This window comes from Trachypithecus francoisi, unplaced genomic scaffold (genome assembly GCF_009764315.1).
Source record: "Trachypithecus francoisi isolate TF-2019V2 unplaced genomic scaffold, Tfra_2.0 Lachesis_group13, whole genome shotgun sequence".
Taxonomy (NCBI): domain Eukaryota; kingdom Metazoa; phylum Chordata; class Mammalia; order Primates; family Cercopithecidae; genus Trachypithecus; species Trachypithecus francoisi.
Window position 1 is genome coordinate 17756748 of NW_022681458.1, and position 15926 is coordinate 17772673.

General features: G+C 42.5%; 1 protein-coding gene across 1 annotated transcript; it reads right to left on the reverse strand.

Annotated features, from left to right (window-relative positions):
• Nucleotides 1-447: 447 nt before the first annotated feature.
• LOC117095299 (interferon-induced transmembrane protein 3-like) lies at nucleotides 448-1065 on the reverse strand. Its single transcript, XM_033232088.1, has one exon. The coding sequence runs from the start codon at nucleotides 1023-1025 to the stop codon at nucleotides 627-629; it is 399 nt and encodes a 132-aa protein (XP_033087979.1). The 5' UTR covers nucleotides 1026-1065; the 3' UTR covers nucleotides 448-626.
• Between the last annotated feature and the right edge of the window lie 14861 nt (nucleotides 1066-15926).

Consider the following 15926-nt stretch of genomic DNA (forward strand, 5'->3'; position numbering starts at 1 on the left):
CGCTTCTCCTTCTAGTAATTTTGGGTTTGGTTTGTCATAGCCTTCCTAATTCTTTGAGGTATATTATTCAGTTGTTTATTTGAAGTCTTTCTGCTTTTTTGATGTGGGTGCATACTGCTATAAACTTCCCTCTTAGCATTGCTTTTGCTGTATCTCATAGGTTTCGGTATGTGATGTTTTCATTTTTATTTTTTTCAAGAAATTTTTTTATTTACTTCTTTTTTTTTTTTTTAATGGAGTCTCGTTCTGTCACCCAGGCTGGAGTACAGTGATGTGATCTTGGCTCACTGCAACCTCCGCCTCCCAGGTTCAAGTGATTCTCCTGCCTCAGCCTCCCAGGTAGCTGGGACTACAGGTGCCCACCACCATGCTCAACTAATTTTTGTATTTTTAGTAGAGACAGGCTTTCATCATATTGGCCAGAGTGGTACTGGCCAATATTACTTCTTTTTTTTTTTTTTCCCAAAAACATGTACACTTCATTGAATGCCATTGTAGAAAAGTGTGTGAGGATAAAGGGCTGATATAGGACTCGGCCCCGGGGGCAGGGTGAGGAATGAAAGGTGGAGCACGTGGGATACAGGTTATGGGCAGAGCTCCTGGCCTAAATGATGTCTCCTGATCTATCAACAGGCTTGCAAGATCAATACTGGGATGACGATGAGCAGAATGGTCATGAGGATGCCCAAAATCAGGGCCCAGATGTTCAGGCACTTGGTGGTGGAGGCATAGGCCTGGGCTCCAGTCAGATCGCCAACCATCTTCCTGTCCCTAGATGTCATGGAGTAGGGGAATGCTATTAAGCCCAGGCAGCAGGAGTTCATGAAGAGGGTGTTGAACAGGGACCAGACAACACAATCGGGCATGGAGGTCTCACTGTGGATGTGGATCATGGTGGATGTCGGGGGAGCAGGGTTGTGGGGCGCCCCCAGCACAGCCACCTCGTGTTCCTCCTTGAGCATCTCATAGTTGGGGGGCTGGCCGCTGTTGACAGGAGTGAAGAAGGTTTGGACCATGTGGTTCATGGTGTCCTGCGAAGGCCAGCAGTGGTCGGGTTAGTGGGATGGTTCTGGTATTTACTGCTTAATTTCTTCATTGACCCAATGTCATTCAAGAGCATGTTGTTTAGTTTTCATGTATTTGTATTGTTTTCAACTTTTCTCGCATTATCGATTTCTAGGTTTATTCCATTGTCATCTAAGAAAATACTTGACATAATTTTGATTTTTTCAAATTTGTTGAGACTTGTCCTGTGGCTTAACAGATGGTCTGTCCTGGACAATCCTCCATGTGCTAATGGGAAGAATGTGTATTTTGCAGCTGTTGGATAAATTGTTCTGTAAATGTCTGTGAGGTCTCTGTGATTTATCACACAGTTTAAATTCAACATTTCTGTGTTGATTTTCTGCCTAGATGACCTATCCCATGCTAAGAGTAAGTGTTGAAGTCTTCAACTACTACTGCATTGTAGTCTATCTTTCCCTTTAGATCTAATAATATTTGCTTTATGTATCTGGGTGCTCTGGTGTTGGATAAATATATATTTAGAATTGTTATAAACTCTTGCTGAATTGATCACTTTATACAGTGACCTTCTTTCTCTTTACAGATTTTGACTTCCATCCTGTTTCATCTGACATAATTATAGCTATTCCTGCTCACTTTTTGTTTTCATTTGCATGAATGTATTTGGTTGGTGCAAAAGTAGTTGTGGTTTTTGCCATTACTTTTAATTCCATTGTGATGCAAAAGTAATTGTGGTTTTTCCATTAATAGCATTAAAAGTAATGGCAAAAATCACAATTACTTTTGCACTAACTAAACTTTTTTTCATTTCTTTGCTTTCAATCTACTTGTGTCTTTACATGTGTAGTGAGTGTCTTGTAGGCAACATATAGTTGAATCATGTTTTTAAAATTCTATTTAGCCTGTCTATATTTTTTAAGCATAAAATTTCATCTATTTACATGCAAGGTTATTATTGATAGGTGAGGACTTATTCCTGCCATTTTGTTAATTATTCTCTAATTCTTTCATATATCATTTGCTCTTTTCTTCCTCTCTTATTGTTTATCATTGTGGTTTGCTGGTTTTCTGCAGCAGTAATATCTGACTCCTTTCCCTTTCTCATTTGTGTATTTGTGTACATGAGTTTTGCACTTTTATGTGTTTTCATAAGAGTAGATATCATCCTTTTGCTTCCAGGTGTAGAAATCCCTTAAACATTTTGTGTAGGGATTGACTGCTAGTGATGAATTCCCTCAGTTTTTGCTTGTCTGGGAATGACTTTATTTCTCCTTCATTTTTGAAGGATGTATTTGTTGGGTTTGGTATTCTTGCTTGCAAAAGGATTTTTTTTTTCAGTACTTTGAACGTATCATCTCATTCTTTTATGGCCTGCAAGGTTGCTGCTGAAAAAAATCTGCTCTTAGTCTAATAGAGATTCTCTTACACGTGACTTGATGCATTTGTCCTGCCTTTTTTTTTTTTTTTTTTTTGAGGTGGAGTCTTGCTCTGTTGCCCAGGTCCTGCTTTTTTAAAATTCTCTCTTTGTCTTTGACTTTTTACAGTTTGACAATAATGTGCCTCAGAGAAGACATTTTTGGTTGATATATTTGGGTATATTTGAGCTTCCTGTATCTGGTTGTCTCCAATTCTTGTAAGTCTTGGGAAATTTTCAGCCATTATTTTATTAAATAGATTTTCTATGACTTTGCTTATATAAGTCTTAGGGTCCAGGAAGTCTAAGGGACTCTCTCATCACTAGGATTGCAGGAGTCTGTGGTGGGCATGTGGACCACTAGGGATCTCTCACTTACCTTTACCCCACAATGGAGCATTTCTCTCGGCTCCAAGCCAATCCCAGTCAGATCAGCTGCATTGTTTCCCTTTCCTTCTGTGCCTGGGAGGTTCCCTGTCACTTTCTTGCTAAGTTTCAGTGTTCTCTCTTAGACACCCTAAGCCCCTGTTCAGTGTGTGGTTACCTACTGTCTGTTTCAGTCCTTCTTTGTGGAGGCAGCTAGTGCTGGGTGCCTCTAGTAGTTATCCTGACCCTTCATGTTTAAAGACCCTTTTGTTCTTAGCACATTAAACACCTGTTGAATTGTATCACATTCTAAAATGATCAGTTAACTAAGCACATTTGAAAAGAGAAAGGAAAAAGCATTTTCGGGGATTTTCATTTGCTAGAGGCTGATGGGCATGATCCTATTGACTCATGGATTACCCCATCTCCACCCTGCTTTGTTTATGTAAATACGTTTCTTTAGGGAGGGGACCTGGGGGCAGTGAACAGAGTTCCCTCTTCTTTGACTCTTGTTAGTATCTAGAGTCACTTTCTGATTCAAGTTTCTCCAGAAACAGAAATTAATTCCTCTCATTCAAAATTACATAACTTTCTTAAATTCACTTTCTTTCTCGGAAACACTCAGAAGTGTTTATCTCAGCTGTGTCTTACGTGGTTAGAAAAAAAATGTGCACCCGATATGCCTGTAGAAAAATATTCAATAACAAAGGAAGTCTTTTCTCTTTCTCTGCATATGAATTTGATTCTCTGAGCATGGCCTTCAGGAGCAAAATGAGTTTAGTGAATTGTAGTCACTGAGTGTAAGAGCCTGGGTTGCTCAAGTTTGACTCACCAATGTCTCGATGACCCTGTCACCAAATATGCTCATCCTTATTTATGCCTTCCACATTTTTTTGGAGTCTCCAAAATATGCTTTGCATTGCTGTAATGGCTGTCATCATTGGAAAACAATGAATATTTTACAAATAAAAGTAGTCCTATTTCTGTCATTGGACTATACCTACTTCTGTGACACATCCCTGCTTCTGTATTAAATCCAAAATCTCAAAAAATAACTTAGAGACTTAGGCTATCCCATCAAAATCAAAACACAGAAGAAAAATGGGGTAGAAATATTCTAGAACAGAATATCATGGTTACTGAAATGTTTCTTGCTGGTTTTCTGAAGAAAAGCTTTAGTAATTCTTTTATTGTTAAGACTAACTTAACCGTACAATTCTGACTGCTCTCTTATTTCCTAGGGATGATTTAACTTCACCCTTCCATTTCTAAAGCCTGTGGGATTTTCTAAAATTTCGTGCAAACAATCAGTCAAAGAAAGAAGCATTCAACCAAATGAGAAAACACCAAGGATCTGCTTTCACGGTAATGTTCCTCAAAGGGATAAAAAGTGAAACTTAGACTAAAACCGCTCATCTTTATTCAGATTGAAAAAGACAGGTTTTAAATCTTCCAAATTCAATGTGTTATAGAAAGACTGAGTTTGCAAGTCAGCAAATACGTATCCTCTCAGTTATTTAGCTGTCTGAACTTCAACAAGAGATTCAAACTTTTTGGGCCTCAGTTTCTTTTTCTTTTTTTTGGAAAAGAGGAAAATTAATGTTTGCTTCATTTGGTTCATATAAGGAATGAGTAAGAGTTAATATTTAGCCCTTGTACCAGTTATCTATCACTAAGTAACAAACACCCCAACATCATTTCTCACAAATCTCTGGGATGGCTGGTGGTCTCACACAGGCTTGCTCTTGTGGTTGTATTCATCTGGTGGGTCAGCTGGAGCTGGAGACTCTGTGTTGACATCGCCCATGTGTCTGAGGCCCTGATGTGAATGGTTGGAAGGCTGGGACCTCTCTCTTCACATGGTTCCTCATCATTCAGTAGATTAGCCCACCTTTATATGGCATTTAAGTTCCAAGAAACTGAAGGCAGAGGCATCAAGGCATCTTAAGGCTTAGGCTCAAGAGCTCCCAAAACACCACGTCAGCCACATTCTACTGGTTAAAGCAAGTTAGAATGCTAACTAAGATTCAAGGTGGAGAAATAATATCTACCACTCAAGGGGAAGTGCTCTGGTCTCAGTGTTTGTGTCCCATCAAACAGATATGTTGAAATATTAACCCCCAAGGTAATGGCATTAGATTGTAGAGACTTGAGAGGGTTATTAATTCTTGAAGATTGTGCCCTCACTGAGATTAGTGCCTTATAAAAGAGACTCCAGAGAGTGAATTCACCCCTCCCAAGATGTGAGGACATAGCCTAAAGGTACCATCTATGAACCAGGAAGTAAGACTTTGTTGAACACTGAATCTGCTGGCACCTTGATCGTGGACTTCCCAGTCTCCAGAACTGTGAGAAAAACATTTTCATTGTTTATAATGATATTATGATATTTTGTTATAGCAGCCCAACCAAAACAGGAAGAATGGCAGTATTATATTGCAAATAAGTGTGAATATAGAGAATGTTATTCATTAAGGCCATTATTATAATACACTCCCTCTTGTATTATAGTCTGTGGACCCTGTTTTCAAATTCTGTAAAGTTTAGGAGAGTCTTTTATAATTCTATTGATTGGAAACTATGGTAAATTATTACAGTAATGGCACCCAGTGAATCACATACCTTTTCATATTCATGCCTTTATGTATTCCCTTTCTGAGTTGACATTGGACTTGGCCATGTGAATTGCTTTGGCCAATGGAACATCAGCAAATGTAACACAAATAGAAGCTTCAGAAGGTCTTGTACAATGGGGCTTGAACACTTCGAAACTGCAATGCCATAAAAAACCTAGGATGAAAAGCCACTGTAGAAAGAAGAGTGCATATGAACTTTAAAATATTTTTTTCCAATTCTGTGAAGAAAGTCATTGGTAGCTTGATGGGGATGGCATTGAATCTATAAATCACCTTGGGCAGTATGGCCATTTTCACGATATTGATTCTTCCTATCCATGAGCATGGTATGTTCTTCCATTTGTTTGTGTCCTCTTTGATTTCACTGAGCAGTGGTTTGTAGTTCTCCTTGAAGAGGTCCTTTACATCCCTTGTAAGCTGGATTCCTAGGTATTTTATTCTCTTTGAAGCAATTGTGAATGGAAGTTCATTCCTGATTTGGCTCTCTGCTTGTCTGTTACTGATGTATAAGAATGCTTGTGATTTTTGCACATTAATTTTGTATCCTGAGACTTTGCTGAAGTTGCTTATCAGCTTAAGGAGATTTTGGGCTGCCCGCATTGCCAAGACAATCCTAAGTCAAAAGGACAAAGCTGGAGGCGTCACGCTACCTGACTTCAAACTATACTACAAGGCTATAGTAACCAAAACAGCATGGTACTGGTACCACAACAGAGATATAGACCAATGGAACAGAACAGAGTCCTCAGAAATAATACCACACATCTACAGACATCTGATCTTTGACAAACCTGAGAGAAACAAGAAATGGGGAAAGGATTCCCTATTTAATAAATGGTGCTGGGAAAATTGGCTAGCCATAAGTAGAAAGCTGAAACTGGATCCTTTCCTTACCCCTTATACGAAAATTAATTCAAGATGGATTAGAGACTTAAATGTTAGACCTAATACCATAAAAACCCTAGAAGAAAATCTAGGTGGTACCATTCAGGACATAGGCATGGGCAAGGACTTCATGTCTAAAACACCAAAAGCAACGGCAGCAAAAGCAAAAATTGACACATGGGATCTAATTAAACTAAAGAGCTTCTGCACAGCAAAAGAAACTACCATCAGAGTGAACAGGCAACCTACAGAATGGGAGAAAATTTTTACAACCTACTCATCTGACAAAGGGCTAATATCCAGAATCTACAAAGAACTCAAACAAATATACAAGAAAAAAACAAACAACCCCATCAAAAAGTGGGGAAAGGATATGAACAGACATTTCTCAAAAGAAGACATCCATACCGCCAACAGACACATGAAAAAATGCTCATCATCACTGGCCATCAGAGAAATGCAAATCAAAACCACAATGAGATACCATCTCACACCAGTTAGAATGGCAATCATTAAGAAGTCAGGAAACAACAGGTGTTGGAGAGGACGTGGAGAAATAGGAACACTTTTACACTGTTGGTGGGATTGTAAACTAGTTCAACCATTATGGAAAACAGTATGGCGATTCCTCAAGGATCTAGAACTAGATGTACCATATGACCCAGCCATCCCACTACTGGGTATATACCCAAAGGATTATAAATTACTCTACTACAAAGACACATGCACACGTTGTTTATTGCGGCACTATTCACAATAGCAAAGACTTGGAATCAACCCAAATGTCCATCTGTGACAGACTGGATAAAGAAAATGTGGCACATATACACCATGGAATACTATGCAGCCATCAAAAAGGATGAGTTTGCGTCCTTTGTAGGGACATGGATGCAGCTGGAAACCATCATTCTTAGCAAACTATCACAAGAAGAGAAAACCAAACACCGCATGTTCTCACTCATAGGTGGGAACTGAACAATGAGATCACTTGGACTGGGGAAGGGGAACATCACACACTGGGGCCTATCATGGGGAGGGGGGAGGAGGGAGGGATTGCATTGGGGAGTTATACATGATATAAACGTCACGCACATGTACCCTAGAACTTAAAGTATAATTAAAAAAAAAAAAAAAAGAAAAAAGAAAGAAGAGTGCAGCTGGGCCCAGGTTGCAGAAATTCTACCAGCCAGATACAGCTATTCGAGTGAGCCCAGGTAAGAACAGCAGAAAGGACACCCAGTCAACCCACAGAATCGTACATAAATGGCATTTGTTTTAAGCCACCGAGCTTTGAGGTACACAGCAATGTATAACTGAAATACAAACTAAAAATATTCTAGCCAAAGTATAGCCTGTAACAACTGCCAAATACTAGCTTCACTACAAAATCACTAAGTCATTTCATGGTTTTAGACATAACATAGCGATAATATAATTAAGTGATCTTTAAAATAACTTTTAGCTATAGAATTCTTTTTAAAAACAACTTCTTATCAGATATTTAAGACAAAGAGGCATCTTATTAGAATAAATTCATTTTATTGGTTCAAATTTATGGCATTTTGCTTATAAAGCCAATTAATGAAAACACAATTCCTTCTTCTTTCATACAAAAATATCAATCCAGGCTCATAAATGGCAGTGAAAGACTTCTTGCAGTTTTAGCTTATAATTAGTCGATGTTTTCTTTTAGCAATATGGCATAAAGAAAATCCTCATTCAAGGCAGACAAGTACTTATAAGTGTTAGGGTCATTTCAGCACTTGCCTTGGAGTCTCAGGATATTGAATGGTCAGGAGAAGCATTATAACTTACTCCTACTTGGAAAAATATGAACCCATCAGTCCAAGTAAATACATTGATTGAAGTCCTCTGATGAGTTTATATTTTAAATATATTACATTTAAAGATTACCATCTTTAAAAAGTTTAAAATCTATGTAAAAACTTAAATTCAAATTGAATGTTTGTAGAGCCCTTGAAGAACCTTGATGGTACTCTGCCATTCTTTGCAATTTATTTTGCAAATTACTATAACACTTGGAAACTGGTTTTGCTTTGTCGTTGATTTTGTTCAAAACTGAGGAAAGTGGATTGGGCATTTTAAAATAATGATTTCTCCCATGTTTCAAGTGTCAGTGCATTCTCAAAACCATTTGCTGGACTCTTTAAAGAACATTCCTGCTGGTTTCATTTTGTATTTCTCAAGAATTTTTGTTAAAAATCAACAAAAAAAACAAGAAAAAAAAAAAAAAAAAAAAAAACAAAAACCCAGGGAAAGGAACTGCCTTGCAAAAGAAATGTCACAATGAAAACTGAATGGTATTTGTGAGCTCATTTGTGTGAACTGGCAATCTACTTGAGACTTCAGCAGGGGGTCTGCACTTCTTCATTAGTTCAGCCAACAAGAACATGCTCTCTCGAAAGCTTTGGTTTGCCTTCACCACTGCTTTTGCCAGGGCTGACAGTTTAGCAACAGAAAGCTGTGTGTTCTTCATCTAATTTTAATGAAGCTTTTCCTTTCAAAAGGAAAACCTGACAACAAAGAAGTCTTCAAGGAAACCAAGTAATTCAACCACCTGACTAAATTTCTGGAAGAAAACAGAGGGTTCCGTTAAGGGTGTGGAATAATCAAAGCAGCCATTGCTTTGCTCCTGCAGTCAAGTCCCAGTAGCACAATGGAAATAACTGGATTGTTGGGCATTTCAAGACTCATCAGTAGTGAGACATATCACAAATATGTGGAAGAAATTTGCATCCACAATATAGGAAAACTGGGATTTTAAAATTACTTCTGCCCAGGTAGAGGGGGAGTAGAAGAAAAGGCAGAATGGAAAATGTCAGGGATTCCTTCCTTCCTTCATTCATTCGTTTATTCTACTAATATCTACTGAGCTACTATTGTGAGATAGAAAGCCCCTAAGGGAAAAATTCTAAACATACATGCATGTGACCACCCCCCAGGCTTACACAAACAACTTATCTAGAAAACCCCTAGCCATTTGAGGTTGCAACATACATGCATGTGACCACCCCCCCGGGCTTACACAAACAACTTATCTGGAAAACCCCCAGCCATTTGAGGTTGCGAAAAAGGTGGGAACCAGCCAGAAACTGCCGAATGTTCAACTTTAAACGTTAACCAATAATAAGCTTGTAACTACTGTTTCTCTGTGACTTGTTTGTACCTCGCTATAAAAGAAACCCTAAAACAGCAGCCGGGGCCTCTCTCTTTACCTGCCATTGTATAAAGCGGAGAGGTCCAGGTTCGAACTCGTAATAAAGCGACCCCGGCTATTTGGCTCTGACTCTGGACTCTGGTGGTCACTTACTGGGGTCTCGCAACTTCGGGCACAACATTTGGGGGCTCGTCTGGGATTCCCCTAAGCCCACCAGACCCCAGGTCAACGGGTCGTCGCTGTGAGCAGATTCGGTAAGTCGGCCGGCTTGAGTCTCTGTGTTGTCTGTAGTCTCTGTGTCGTCTGGAAAAATCTCGCGGGGTCTGTATCGGTGGTCGGCATAGTCTTGGCGGACGCGCTATAAGACAGCCACCAGGGGCCAGTGGGAGACGTCCCCCGGCACCCGTCTGGGGCTCTGTATTTGTTAGCCCATCTGGTTCTGATCGGGAGCTAAACCCGAGACGCACTGGCGACTATTGTTATGTTAATTACTTAACTTACTTTCATTTTTCAGGACCTACTTGGCAAGGAAAAAAAAAAAAAAAAGAGTACAATACTTCTGGTTTTACTCTTTTCTCGATCTCTCTTTTCTATATCTCTCTTTTCTCTATCTCTAGGATTCTACTACCATGGGTAATAGCCAGAGTACTCCACTCTCCATTCTTATAAATAACTTTAAAGATGTTAAGGCAAGGGGCCATGACCTTAGCATAGAACTCAGAAAAGGGAAATTGGTAACTTTCTGCTGCTCGCAAGCCCACCAATTTGGCCAAGGTATATTCCGTGTTACAGGGAAAAACAGAAAGCCCAGCTACCTATCTAGAAAGACTGATGGAAGCCTTTAGACAGTTTACCCCCATGGACCCGGAGGCACCCGAAAACCAGGCAGCTGTTGTCATGTCTTTTGTAAATCAGGCAGCTCCGGACATTAAAAAGAAACTCCAAAAATTAGAAGATCTAGAGGGAAAACAAGTCCAGGACCTCCTCCGAATCGCCCAAAAAGTATACAATAATAGAGATCTCCCAGAAGAGAGACAGATTAGGGCCACTGAAAAAATGACCAAAGTCTTAGCCGCAGTAGTTCAGAAAGAACAGTTACAGTCAGAGGGCGCCCAACCCAAGCGTACTCCCAGACACAACTTAAAGAAAGATCAATGTGCATACTGCAAGGAAACGGGTCACTGGGTAAAAGATTGCCCCAAGAAAAAACAGCGCCAACTGGGGCAAGAACAATGGCAGCCCAAGGCCTCATCAATATTAGTAACCCAAGATGACTAGGGAAGATGGGGTTCGGACCCCCTCCCCGAACCTAGGGTAACTCTACAAGTGGAGGGGTCCCCAGTTCAGTTTCTGGTCGATACCGGGGCACAGCATTCAGTCTTGGTCAAGCCTTACGGGAAATTATCTAATAACTTATCCTGGGTACAAGGGGCCACAGGAGTTAAAAGATACCCTTGGACAACTCAAAGAACTGTAAATCTGGGAACGGGAGAGGTAACCCACTCCTTCCTGGTTATTCCCGAGAGCCCTTGTCCTCTATTAGGGAGAGATCTGCTGACAAAAATGGGAGCCCAAATCCATTTCCAACCAGGGGGCCCCAAACTAACCGATTCTCAAGACAAGCCAATATCTGTCCTCACAATTGCCCTAGAAAATGAGTATAGACTCCATCAGGAACTGGCACCTCCTGACCAGAATATCGGCCCCTGGCTACAGCGCTTCCCAGAGGCCTGGGCAGAAACAGGAGGTTTGGGACTGGCAAAACACCGTCCTGCCATATTTGTTGAAGTTAAACTGGGACGGATCCTGTTCGGGTATGGCAGTACCCGATGCCCCTAGAAGCCAGAGAAGGTATTACACCACACATCTGCCGGCTCCTAGATCAGGGAGTGCTATGCGCCTGCCACTCAGCATGGAACACCTCGTTGCTGCTGGTACGCAAACCTAACAGTAAAGATTATAGGCCAGTACAAGACCTAAGAGAAGTCAACAAAAGAGTCATGGACATTCACCCCACTGTGCCAAACCCATACACTCTCTTAAGCACCTTAAGCCCTGAAAAACAGTGGTACACCGTCCTGGATTTAAAAGACGCCTTTTTCAGCCTGCCTTTAGCCCCTAAGAGTCAGGAACTTTTTGCATTCGAATGGACAGATCCCGAGAGGGGCATAAATGGCCAGCTAACGTGGACCAGGCTACCACAGGGATTCAAAAACTCCCCAACTCTGTTCGACGAGGCCCTCCACGAAGATCTGGGTGAGTACTAGCGACAGCACCCTGAGATCACTCTTTTACAGTATGTTGATGATCTTTTAATAGCAGCTGAATCGCCAGAGGCCTGCCTACAAGGAACCGAAAGCCTCCTAAAGGCTTTGGGAGATCTAGGCTACCGAGCCTCGGCAAAGAAGGCTCAGATCTGCAAATCAGAGGCTCAGATCTGCAAATCAGAGGCTCAGATCTGCAAATCAGAGGTAACCTACCTAGGATACCTGTTAAAAGGGGGGCAGCGCTGGTTGACGGATGCCCGAAAAGAGACTGTTCTACGTATCCCTAGACCCCAATCAACACGACAAGGAAGAGAGTTCTTGGGGTCGGCAGGGTTCTCTAGACTCTGGACACTGGGCTTTGCTGAATTGGCTAAACCACTATACCAGGCAACAAAAGAGCAGCAGCCCTTTAATTGGACAGAAGAGGCTGAGCTGGCTTTCCAACAAATCAAAACTGCTCTGCTATCAGCCCCTGCGTTGGGACTCCCTGATGTCTCCAAGCCATTCCACCTATACGTGGATGAAAGCCAGGGTGTAGCCAAAGCCGTATTGACTCAGTATTTAGGTCCTTGGCGGAGACCGGTTGCCTATTTGTCGAAGAAACTGGACTCAGTGGCTGCTGGGTGGCCTCCTTGCCTCTGGGTAATCGCGGCCACTGCCTTAATGGTCAAAGACACTGATAAACTGACCACGGGCCAAGAATTGCAGGTCACTACCCCACATGCCATTGAAGGCGTACTCAGCCACCTGATCGGTGGCTTAGCAATGCCCGGCTCACCCACTACCAGGGACTGCTACTAAACCCCCTCAGAATAACTTTCACGCCCCCAACGGCCCTAAACCCCGTGTCCCTACTGCCAAATCTGGACTTGGAGAGCCCACTCCATGTGTGCTCCGAGATATTGGCCCAGGTACACGGAGTCAGAGAAGACCTACAGGACCGGCCACTGGCAGACGCTGACCTCGTCTGGTTCACCGATGGAAGCAATTTCGTCCACCAAGGACAAAGGTACGTGGGAGCGGCGGTAACCTCAGAAACCAAAGTCATCTGGGCAGAACCCTTGCCCCCGGGAACGTCGGCCCAAAAGGCTGAACTGGTGGCATTGACTCAGGCCTTAAAATTGGGGAAAGACCAAAAACTAACAGTATATACTGACAGCCGATATGCCTTTGCCACCGCTCACATACATGGAGCAATATATAGGGAAAGAGAGCTCCTCACAGCAGAAGGAAAAGACATTTAAAACAAAAAAGAAATCCTGGCCTTATTAGCTGCCCTCTGGGAACCCAGAAAATTGGCGATTGTCCACTGTCCAGGACACCAAAGAATAACTGACATGGTCTCCCGGGGAAATAACCTGGCTGATCAGACTGCTAAAAATGTGGCTCAAACCCCTTCACAGCTCCTAGCCCTTCAGCTGCCTGACCCGGGGCCCCCAGAGCTACCCTCTAACCCGGAGTACTCAGAGAGCGACCTCCAGTGGATAAACGAGCTCCCTATGGCTCAGATCCACGACAAGTGGTGGAAAGACTGTAAAAACAACATTATTCTCCAGACAAATTAGGACAACGGGTACTAGAATGAATCCATCATAGTACCCATTTAGGCTCAAGGCGAATATTGTACTTAATAAGACACTCAAAACTAAAAATCAGAGATGCTTCTAAAAAAGTTGAACAAGTGACTAAAAATTGTGTAGTATGCCAACTCAATAATGCAGGAAACCAACCCCAAACCACTGGAAAAAGACAAAGAGGAAATAGACCTGGGGCTTATTGGGAAATTGACTTCACTGAAATAAAACCAGGAAAATATGGATACAAATACCTACTAGTTTTTGTAGATACTTTTTCAGGATGGACAGAAGCCTTCCCAACCAAAAAGGAAACTGCCCAAGTCGTAGCCAAGAAAATCCTAGAAGAAATCTTGCCCAGGTATGGCTTCCCAGCTATGATAGGGTCGGACAACGGGCCGGCCTTCATCGCCAAGGTAAGTCAGGGTCTGGCTTCCATTCTCGGGGCAAACTGGAAATTACATTGTGCATATCACCCCCAAAGCTCAGGACAGGTAGAAAGAATGAAGAGAACATTAAAGGAGACCCTAACTAAATTGACCATGGAGACTGGCGCTAACTGGGTAGTCCTTCTCCCCTACTCCCTGTTCAGGGCAAGAAACTCCCCTTACAGATTAGGTCTCACCCCTTATGAAATAATGTATGGCAGACCTGCCCCTATTGTCCCTAACCTAAAAGACAATCTCATCAAATCTGATGTCGATGATGGTGTTGAACTCTTATTTTCCCTACAAGCCTTACAGAAAATTCATGAAGAAATCTGGCCTAGACTAAGAGAACTATACAAAACAGGACCTCCACCCGTTCCACACCAGATCCGGCCAGGAGACTGGGTTCTCGTCAAGCGACACCGACAAGAAACCTTAGAACCAAGGTGGAAAGGGCTGTTCCAGGTGATCCTAACCACGCCAACAGCACTCAAGGTAGAAGGAATCGCTGCCTGGATCCACTACACCCACGCCAAGCCAGTGGACCCCCTCTCAGACTTCGTCAGGCCCTCCACAGAGAAAACCGCAGCCTGGACAATTGACCGGACTAAAGACAATCCTTTAAAACTCACCCTGCGCCATCAACAACCGTAATTATGGTGTCCATCTCCTTTGTGACGCTCTTGCTTTTGCGGGCCTTCAGCTGGAAAATCCAAGCACAGCAGGCTTCGTCCCCGTTTGCCTGGCGTTTTTTCCTGACAGAGAATTGGACCAACTACGCTCAGACACAGGTACAAGGCCATCTTCTGGCCACAGCTGATTGCCCCCCTCAAGGTTGTAGCTCTCCTATCTATGTTAATTTTACTGATTTCCAGGCACAACCAGGAAAAGTCACCCCAGCTATTTGCTTTCTCTTTGACCAACAAATCCCCTATTGTAAAAACACATGGGTTGAACAAAGCGTCGGCTGCCCCTATAGCTCATGTAAAATCCACACTGTCAAGACTCTCACGGCCTCAGAAACTCTCTTGAGCCAAGTGTGGAATTCCCATAATTTTTTTAAAAACTGCCACAGGCTACACATGGGTTATCTGGGATCCCTGGGACTCCCGTTGGACCTCCCAACAGAAGGGGGCCATGTACATGACATCTGGGACAAAGTGGCCTAGCAGCTGCCTCTATCTATGGCGCTCACTTGTTCAGATCCAAACCACCCTCCACGCTAGCACCTCCCTTTGCAACATAACCTCTCCTCCCAACTCCACTCTGTATGCCCCTCATGGCTCATTCTTCTGGTGTAATGGAACTCTATATAAAAATTTCACTGTTCAGGCCACTAAGAGCCTCCTATGTCTCCCTGTTACAATAGTTCCCCAACTAACCCTGCGAACCCCTGCTGAATATCTAGAAGGAGACTACGTGCCTTCCTTCAGGACAAAAAGGACTGTATTTCTTGCCTTAGTAGCCGGTGTCTCACTCACCACATCCGTAATAGCTAGCGGCAGGGTTAGCAGGAGGAGCCCTAGGCCACGCTCTCGTTACTACCTCTAAGCTCTCCCAACAATTCTCCATAGCAATGGAAGCTTGCCGAATCCCTAGCCTCATTACAAAGGCAACTGACCTCCCTCGCCCAAGTTACTTTGCAAAATCGGCGCGCCCTAGACCTGCTTACTGCCGAAAAAGGGGGAACTTGCCTTTTTCTCAAAGAAGACTGCTGTTTTTACATAAATGAATCTGGGTTAGTAGAGACACGGGTCCAACAGCTACACAAACTCAGCCTAGAACTACAAAAACAAAAATTCAATTCCGCAGCTGATAGTTGGTGGAGCTCCTCCATGTACTCCCTCTTAATGCCCCTAGCAGGACCATTGCTAAGCCTACTCCTCCTCCTCACCATAGGGCCATGCATACTAAACAGAATAATAAACTTTGTCAAAGATAGAATCAACACTGTCCAGTTAATGGTCCTTAGAACACAGTATCAACCCATCATCAATAAAACAATTGAAACAAACATACAAGACCCAAGATTGGCTCTTGAAGACACAACTAAAAGGGGGGAATGAGATAGAAAGCCCCTAAGGGAAAAATTCTAAACATACATGCATGTGACCACCCCCTGGGCTTACACAAACAACTTATCTAGAAAACC